Genomic DNA, 10,154 nt, shown 5'->3' on the forward strand with positions numbered 1-10,154 from the left:
AGGGGGGCTCATTTCAGCCTGACATACAAACAGAGCCGGGGTGAGGAGGGGGGGCAAACATGTCAAATACATTCAGAACAGGAAGTAGAACAGCTGCAACAGACTCACCAGGCAGCAGCAGCAGCGGCAGCAGCAAGGCTCCAAGCAGATGAAGTGACAGGAACCTGGGGGAGGACATGACTCCCATGGAGAGACAGAGTGAGGATGAGGATGGTAGAGACAGGGACAGATGGGAGACCTGGAGATGAAGAAAGCAGAGAGCAGAGAGAGCACAGAGAGGTGTGATGGTCTGAGCGACGGAGCTCTGAATGAATATGAACACAGAGAAAAGGGGAGGAGAGAGGGAGCGGGGGAGGAGGATGAGGACACTGAGAAGGTGGGCGGGGGGGGGGGTTCTGGTTTTCCTGCCAAGTTTGTTCCACATTTGCCAAACATGAAGAAACAGACAGACATGAATCACAGTGAAAACTGCAGCATTAAAGGTCCTTCCACAGTTTCACAGTCAGTGAGTCGGGCTAACGTTACACTCCCTCTGTGCTCTCACTCCCCACAAAGGATCAGCTCAGACCGTCCTGAAGGGAAAAACTCAAGTTAAGCTGCATTTCACAAAGAAAACACTGACCTGTGTTTTTCACACAAACATACAAAAATCACCAGGACTGTAAATACAATATGTTTGTTCATCAAATAAAGAGAGGCAGCGCAGGCACGCACAAACCTGTGTGTGCTTGTGCTGCACTGCTGTCACACAGTACTGGCTCCCCTCATTTGAACTTTCACTCACATGTTTCATCCACAAATATTCATAACAGACAAAAAGCAGTCTATAAGTGATGATTTCATCAGCCCTGCAGTGTTGGGGAGTAACAGAGTACATGTACCGCCGTTACATATTTAAAATACAAAATATGAGTAACTGTATTCAGTTACAGTTACCGTTTAAAAAGGTGGTATTCAGAATACAGTTACTTTGCTGAAATAAATGGATTACACAGCGGTCTTCTCCTGTTTCATATGTTCGGCTATGTCCTCTCTGTTTTTGGTTTCCAGCTGGTGGAAACCCAAACAAACACACATTAAGAGGCTCTAATGTCTGTGCCTCAGTCTCAGGCCCACGTCACCTCTACTCGCGGCCGCATAATGACGTGAAGAAACATTTTTTAAAATAATTATCCGAAAATGATTTAATATGAAGGCAACAGGCAGAGTGTTACAGGCATCGCCCTGAAGAGTGTAGCCTGATGGGCAGTGAAGCCCAGCTGTGACTAAGCTGTTAAGACTCGACTGTTTCCTCTGAAACAATAAGCTCCGTATGAGCAGCCTTTCAACGCCTCTCTCTGTCTCTCACTAGCAAAGTTGACCCAGACAACAAAGTGAAGCTAGTTTTCGGCTACGAGCCGACACGAACCCGACGTATTAGTCAGAGGCCCCTTTACTACGGCTCGGAGCCGATTTCTATACGAGATCACTGCAAAAATGGCGAGTAACCTTCAGTAATAGTAATAAATCACAGCAACATTCATGTAGCTGTAAAAAGCATGATAATATATTAATTAAGTAATCCGGATACGTTACTGTCATTGAAATACATTTTGGGGCATGTAATATGTAATCTGTAGTGGAATACATTTTAAAAGTAACCTTCCCAACACTGACCCTGTGTGTAATAACTGCTTGTGTGATGTCAGTGATTCGTGTTAGCTCACTATTGTAATTCTACGGTGGCCCCTAGAGACAAAACACGTACAAACACAACAGAAGTGCTCCAGGACACTAGGGGGCAGTGTTGAGCTTTTGTACCCTCGTGGCTACACAAGCCAGGAAGCACCAACAACCGGATTTGGTGTGTGGTAGTAACAGGTAAATGAACATTTTTTTTAAATATTTGAATATATATGAGTGCTTGTGTATAAATACACAAACAATACACATAATTCTTAATTGTGTAATTTAAGTGAGGTAGGTAGCTCTGCTTTGGAAGTTCAGTTAACGCTTGAAATGCGTTTTGGAGTTTGTACGTGCTTTGTCTCTAGGGGCCACCGTATAACTCAGCCACACTGCATGAACGGCTTGTTTCAGCATCTCATTTGGACGCAGGTCCACACTTTGACTCAGCCACTACAAAACTTCCATGTGGCTTCTGATTTTTTGAGCCTGCTGCTAAACCGAAGCGTTTTTGAGCTTCAGGACAGGGACTGATGGTCAGACTTTCTCCTTCAAGCTTTTCTGTTAGAGAGCAAAAGCAATGGTCCAGGTCCTGAAGCAGCAAAGCAGCTGCAGACCACCACACTCCACCACACTACCTCACCGTGTTCGAGTGTATAACGTGCTGTGTTACTAACAGGACTCTTTTTGTCTCGTCCACAGAATATTTTCCCAGAACGTCTCGGGGACCATCGGGATGTTTTGTTGGAGCCTGTCCTAAATTAGGATTAGGATTCTAATTATTGTCGTTACACATGTTTCAATACAGAGTGATGAAATACTGAAGCCTTATAAACAGCTTTGTAACCCAGACTGATCATGAGTACTTTGCTCCTCAGCTCTTCTTCAGTTTTTTTTCTTTCATGGTATGTATATGGTTCTTCAGATCCTTCAGTTGTAATGATCACTGTACTAAATATTCTGCTTCGCTGAAGCTGCTTACAGAAGGATGACTATGTTAGTTTAAATGGATGAATCGTGCTGTCAGAATCCTCAAAGCACGGGCCGGGGAGGGCAGTCTGTCAGCCTTATATCACTTTTACATCGTTTGCTTACAGGTTCAACAGGTCAGTAGACAAAAGTGAGTATGGATCTGCACTGCATCCTGAAACACGGTGACGCTCCACAGACATGTGTAGCACCATCGTCCTCTAAACTCCCCAGCTCACTGTTCCAGCACCAGAAGGAAGTAACGCTTTAAAATAAATGGTTTAAAGCAGCAGAACAAACATCAGCAGTCCCACACACGCTCTCTTAGTTTGTGAATATCATCTGTCTGATCTCAGACTCTGTTTATTCTCAGCTCTCTCCAATTAGCTCAGTGAGAAAACCTGTTTAGGCCCAATGACAACAATCATTCATAAGTGATTTCAGCCACAGTCTCCATCTGATCAGACAAACATGCTGTGAATCTTTTCTATGTTGGAGAAAACTCAAACAAAAAGGACAGATGAAGAGTATCAGTGTTTACAGCATCCCTGCTGCTGCTGCACCTCCTCACATTCTTTTCATGTAATCAGACAAAATCTGACTTTTCTCACAATATCATCCTCTGTCCTGACTACATACACATATATATATTACCTCACCAACTTTATAATGGACTGGCATGAATTCAGTCAACGTTAACTGCTGGTTTACAAAACAGTGAACTTCCTTTCTGTTACAAACAAAATGACAACTAACCAATAATTGTGGGAAAACATTTCCAGAGGAGGAAATCAGACATTTAATTGTGTTAGGGAAACTCTGATTTCTCAGTTGTCCCTGAATACGTCATCTCCCAGCGCTGGTGACCTTCGCCAGGGACACGTTGACCAAATTATCTATGTTTTCGTCTCTCATAAAGACAGAAAGTCCAAATAAAGATGTGAGTTGAATGTGAATAATGCAGCTGCTGCCTGTACGTGTGTGTTCAGACAAGCCCAGAGCGCTTCCAGCCTTTGCATGTTTACTTAAATATTTTTATAGCATGCCCATAAATCAGTGAACAGTTCAGGTCCCAGATATTTATCAGAGCAGGGGTGTTTCTACAATCGTTTAAACCTGGGGGACAACAAAGGGGGACAAAAAGGAGCTGGGGGTGGGGGCATTTCCATGGGAAATAAACATTTTTGTTTGGGGAGTGGAGCAAGCAGCAGCAGACAACCTGCGATACAAAAGTTTAGTCTTAGTGTACATTTAAGTTGTTTACATCTTTATTTTATAGATTAATCACCTGTCGTTCAACAAAATATAACAAAGTGCCCCAGAAGTATAGCCTCTGTTTCAGTGTGCTAACAGTGCTTCCAGCTAGCTTAGCACAAATGCTAACTAGGCTAACAGTCTTGCTAAATAGACTGGTTCTTACATAGGGCCTTTATACTCTACCTGAGCACTCAAAGCACAGCATACAACATGCCTCATTTGCACATTCAAACATTCATACACCAACAAGTGTTTTCTAGCTAACAACTCTGCTGGACGCTTCAGAGAAGCAAACATTTGAAGGAACACAGTATCTGTTTCTGGTTTGTATCTCTTCTGTGCACAGAGAGCTGGACAGTGTTTATAGCCATCACTTTCATTCAAACTATGATGTATCAATATGCTAGCAACCAAAGCAATCACAGGGAGGCAACCAGCAACCTCTCACTGCTGATGGTTCCTAGATGGTATCAGACCGGTCTGTAGATCTGTGGGATGGGAATCGAGACCCAGTTCTCTACAAGAACCTGTTCCCATTTCAGTTCCTTAGCATTGTCTGTCACTCCTGCTAATCAGTTCCATTTGCGCTACAATCAGCTGATGTCAGTTCATATGTTGGAGGAAATTACTCTGCGGTGAGTACATGGACATTTTCATTTTCATATTTAATTGCACACAAGGATGGGAGTGTGATGGTAAAGTGGAAACTGCATCCAGAACAGAAACAAACTACTAACACAACTTCAGCGCTTTGCAGGCATGCTAATGGATGCTAATGCTAAGCTAGTCAAAAGCCCAGAGTGAGGTTAAAGCTGAGTAAATGCTGACCCCAGACCAGCAGCCAGAGCCTGAACCTCAACAGGTAACAAGAGGATGAGCTTCAGCCTCTGTTTCTACCTGCTCGTGTTTCTACGGTAGCATCGCCGTGGTGATTGCTCTTTGGGCATTGGTGCTAGAAACTGCTACGAGAAAATCCAATCTCTAAGTTATATTGATAATGGAATCGCTAAATTCTTATCAATTCCCATCCCCTCCCTACCCTGGCACCATGTCTGTCTCTTTTTTGTAACTTTTCAGTGTTTTGCTTTTTATGAACCTTTTTTCCATTGAAGTGAAATCTTCTTCAAACCCATACTACTTTGAAATGGAACTACTTCAGCATACGTTCAAATTTTTAAACAGGTCCGTCATTTGCTCTATGTGAATAATATAGATATCCAAATGTGGCTATGGTTGTCCTCTTTAAGAAAATGACCTTTCCAAAACGCAGCAATTCACAGAATGTAAACGAGGGCCCTGAGAGTGTCAGCAGTACCGTCAACGTCTGTCATTCACTGCAGTCTTAACTGCTGTCCTCTGTTGGGCGCAAAAGTCAGAATGGAGGCATTTTAAACTTCTCTGCTGATGTTAGTGTTACAGACACAGAAACACTCACAAGACCTGTTTATTTTTAGTGTCAGGTAATAACCACACAGACTATGACCATGAACATGTGTGTTTGTCTGTGTCCATATTTGTAAACATTGTGCAGATCCATCGCTCAGTGCGAGAACCAGGAAACATCAAATTCATACTCAAAAATAAGATTTTAGCAGCGAACAAAAGGAGTTTTGAGAAAAGTCTGTTATAATGTGACATACTGATACACGTCTGTTAGTGATGTGTCGGTCACGAACGAAACGGCTCTTAGAGCCGACTCTTTGAAGTGACCGACGCGAGCCGACTCCTTATTGGGAGCCGTGGGTTTTTTTCTCTCTCTCTCTCTCACACTTTTTCCCGCTTCACTCTGCATGCGAGCCTTGTGCTTTATGCTGAGCAGAGGGGGGAGGGGCGGAAGTTACACTCACATTAGCACAGGAACAGAGCGGGAGGGAGAGAGAGAGAGAGAGCCAGGGACAACAACGCCACATTAGAAAGGTATAGTAAACATCCACAACTATTTTCAGCTGCAGATGATAAAGGATTCAGAAAGTTTATTCATGCAGGTCATATGACAGAGAATGTGCATCTTCTTTTTGTTTTCATATTTTAATTTATATTTAATTGTGTTGTGGTTTGCAGTGTTTTGTGTTGTTTCACTTTAAATTTGTTTAAAGTAAATGTAAATAGTTGGTTTTTGTATTATATGATTTATTTATTACATTTTATGTGGAGTGAATAAACAAAAGTATATTTACGGTGGCCCCTAGAGACAAAACACGTACAAAACACAACAGAAGTGCTCCAGGATGCTAGGGGGCAGTGTTGAGCTTTTGTTACCTAGTGGCTACACAAGCCAGGAAGCACCAACAACCGGATTTGGTGTGTGGTAGTAACAGGAAAATGAACATTTTTTAAAATTATTTGAATATATATGAGTGCCTGTGTATAAATACACAAACAATACACATATGCTTTCAATTGTGTAATTTAAGTGATCTAGTAGCTCTGTTTTGGAAGTTCAGTTCATGCTAGAAATGCGTTTTGGAGTTTGTACGTGCTTTGTCTCTAGGGGCCACCGCATATATTTATATATAAACATTTATACATATAACCACTTTTTTTTACATTAGTAATTCCTTTTGTGTATAATTTTATATTGTTAATAATAAATTAATTAAAGCAACAAAACAACCTGAAGAGCCGGTTCGGAGCCGAAGGAACCGGTTCTTTTTAGTGAGCCGAGCCGATTCTCTAAAAAGAGCCGGAAATCCCATCACTAACGTCTGTATTCATAGACGTCAGCGTTTCCCTCGGCTGAGCCTCTGTGACGTTTGACAGTTTGAACAGACCCACAGACCCTCTCCACACCTGCTCACTGTAAATAAAACTAACAGCAGATATTGTGCTGATAGTGGAGCTCCTGTTGTTAGGTGTACAAGCTGTTGGTGCTTTGCTGTTAAGAGCATCAGCCTATGAGGTCTCTGAGATCAGTTCCAGGCCTCCACCTCAAACAGGTATGTTGTTATTTCACTGTTCCTGCCTGGTCCTGTCTCCCTCTCCTCAAACCTATTGTCTTCTTCACGTTGAGCGATGGCAGGAAAAAGCCACAGCTGCAGCTCGTGTTTCCACCACAGCATCAAAGTCAACACTGATCTGCTCCATATCTTCAGGGTAAAACCTGCAAAAAAGAAAAGGCCCTTTGTTTTCTGTTTGCAGCTGGATGTTGAACAATAGACTCTGGTTTCTATCCTCAGCTCTCAGGGAAATCCACTGCTCGGTGACCTCACTGCTGATGTCAGACACGACCAAATATGGAGGTGTGTAAGGAAACCTGTTCATTTGTTCCCATTCTGTTCAGCCTCCAGACGAGATGTAGCTGCTGTCCTTTTACAGAACCACTCCCACTGACCAGCAGAGGGCAGCACTAATCAGAGAATTTACTCTTAACAATAAAAAAAAGTGTAAAATGTTTTTATTCGCTTTACCAGGAGTGTTAGCGAGAGGAAAATATGAGATATGACAAAATACAAAGGATATCATTTTAGTAACACTGCGATAACAGTTCATACTTTCCCCCCCAAGCTTTGTGCTGACAGAGGCAGCTCTCCTCTCCATAGCTACTACAGTATTATTTGCTGTTACTATTATTTCCATTAATAGTTTCTCAAATGATGTTGCCTCATTCAGTATCACTACATCGATCACTACAGCCGTCTTCCTCTGCCTGTCCACCACCACTATGTCGGGTTGGTTAGCCACCACCATTTTCTCCATCTGGAAGTCCCACAGGATCTTAGCTCGGTCATTCTCCACCACCCTTGGGGGCGTCTCCCATTTTGACGTCGGGACTTCCAGGTTATACTCGGCACAGATGTTCCTGTACACTATGTCGGCCACTTGGTTATGGCGTCCCATGTATGCCCTGCCTGCTAGCATCTTGCACCCTGCTGTTATGTGCTGGATTGTCTCAGAGGCATCTTTGCACAGCCTGCACCTGCCCATAAGACCCCAGCCTCTATGGATCCTGTCACAGAATGAAGAGTTATCATACAGCTTTATAGAGAATGCAGATGCTTCCTGAGGTGTTCTTTATGGCAGCGAGATTAAATCAGTGTGAGGGAGAAGGAGCTGTGTAATTGTGTTGTGGTTTGCAGTGTTTTGTGTTGTTTCACTTTAAATTTGTTTAAAAGGAAAAAGCTGAAAATTTAAATAGTTAAAAGTTATACTGTGAATAGTTGGTTTTTGTATTATATGATTTATTTATTACATTTTATGTGGAGTGAATAAATAAAAGTATATTTACGGTGGCCCCTAGAGACAAAACACGTACAAAACACAACAGAAGTGCTCCAGGATGCTAGGGGGCAGTGTTGAGCTTTTGTTACCTGGGCCCTATTTCAGGAAGCCGGTTTAGAGCAAACTCTGAGTAAGTATACCCTGAGTTAACGAAAACTCTGGGTTTTCGGTTTCACAAAGCGAGTTTACATTAATTCTGAGTGAGTTACTATGACGACACACTCCGTGAAGCTAACCTGCCCCCTAGCAGGTTTACTTCAACTAACCCTGACTGTCTCCGCCTCTTTGTCAGAAACCTGACTGTAGGAAGTGTCGGACATGGCGTGCTCCTTCCTTGAAGAGCCAGTAGATGTTGAAGCCCAAATTCTCCGCAGAGCTCTCCGCCGGGAGAGAGTGATCAGAGCGCGTTTGGACATTTTATCATTTCCTGATGATTTCCTGTGTGAACGTTACCGTTTTTCAGCACAATCTATAATTTATTTGAATAACATCCTCAGGCCTAATATTGCTCATGTGACACATCGCGGACATCCTCTCAGTTCTGTACATATTATTTGTATTGCACTTCGGTTTTTTGCAAACGGGAGCTTTCTGTATAATATTGGTGACGCTGAGCACATTTCCAAGGCTACCGTCTGTCGGGCAGTCAGGAATGTTACAGTTGCACTGAAACGTCTCCTGTACTCGTCTGTGGTGTTCCCCGGTCACAGACCCACAAGATTTATCAAAGAGGGGTGCCACAAAATTGCAGGTAGCAGGATGAACAAAACTTAATTCATGATGTGGTGATACTTGGACTACTACTTAAATTGTACATTTATTCTCACGGTTCCCAGGCGTGATTGGCTGTATAGATGGCACTCACATTCCAATCATTGCTCCTTCAGTAAATGAAGGAGACTATGTGAACAGGAAGTCTTTCCACAGCATTAATGTACAGGTACATAGTTCCCTGTAGCATTTCAAACTAACAAATTATTTCATTATAGTAATGGATGCTAATTTGTGTTCTCTGCACTGTGAAGATCATATGTGATGCTGCCAACATTATCACAAATGTGGAAGCCAACTGCTCAGCCTCTGTGAGTGGTGGTGGTGGAGGACCCCCACCTGTTTTTCAGGCCTCCGCTTTTTTTCTGTTGGCTATAACGGGTCACATTTGAGCATACAGAGTAAGCAAATATGTACTTGTAATGTGCTCAGATAATTTCAATAAGTGCTTACAGAGGGGAAATTAATGTAGCCTCTAACTGCAATTGATTTACATCGGACAAACAGACCAAGCACTATGGCTCATAATACAATTACACCTTACCTGTTTGGACTATATTTTTATATTTCATTTTTACTTGCTGCCAGGAACGTTGGGGGCCTGTTGGGTTGCACCTGCGCTCACATCACATCACAAAATAAAATAAAATATAATAAAATAACGTGTTAAATGGGTGGAAATCCCTAGATCAATGTTTAAATTAACACTCACGCATTGACTCTGTCGGCTATGTTTTGCCATGCATGCTCTCTTTCTTTTGCAGCTGAGGCTGTGTTACTTTTTTTCTGAGAAATTTGCATGTTATCGGCATATGCTGCCATCAGAATTTCGGCCTCAAGCGCTGTAAAATACATTGACCGCGCCTTCTTTCCCTCCGTCTCCATGGTGACTCGCTTAATCTGTGCTCCACTGATCGGGGCTTTATGTATCCTCGTCCACGCGCTTCACTTGGGGTTAAAGCAACTCCGCGTTGACTGAACTACTTGTTATCAGCCTTTCTGAAACCGAATATTCCGAGTTGGACAGTTCGGGGTTACTCAACCCTGCGTATCGTTTTTCACTCTGAGTTTTCTAAACCGGCTTCCTGAAATAGGGCCCTGGGCCCTGTGCTTCGTACGTCGCTTACTACATCCAAGATCAAATGAAACATCCAAGACCAAACCATCGCGCTAACCGTGAGCGCGCTAATCCGGTTCCCCGAACACACCTGCTGTTGACGATTAGTACAGCTGGACGCAGTAATGTGACATCACTGGGTGTCGTAAAAGGGGCT

At 42.9% G+C, this 10,154-nt stretch overlaps 1 protein-coding gene across 5 annotated transcripts in view; it reads right to left on the bottom strand.

Annotated features, from left to right (window-relative positions):
• LOC146549892 (uncharacterized) overlaps positions 1-296 on the bottom strand; it is a 20,780-nt gene extending 20,484 nt beyond the window's left edge. For all 5 annotated transcript variants that reach the window (XR_014890444.1, XR_014890443.1, XM_085262616.1 and 2 more), the window contains exon 1: positions 109-296. Coding sequence is in view for 3 of the 5 variants with exons in the window: in XM_085262616.1 (XP_085118742.1) it covers positions 109-187 (79 nt within the window). In the remaining 2 variants the exon portion in view is untranslated. The remainder of the gene's footprint in view (positions 1-108) is intronic.
• Between the last annotated feature and the right edge of the window lie 9,858 nt (positions 297-10,154).

The sequence above is a fragment of the Mchenga conophoros genome, linkage group LG22, assembly GCF_057382185.1.
Source record: "Mchenga conophoros isolate Kocher_MC1m ecotype Shallow Benthic linkage group LG22, M_conophoros_male_GT1.1, whole genome shotgun sequence".
NCBI lineage: Eukaryota > Metazoa > Chordata > Actinopteri > Cichliformes > Cichlidae > Mchenga > Mchenga conophoros.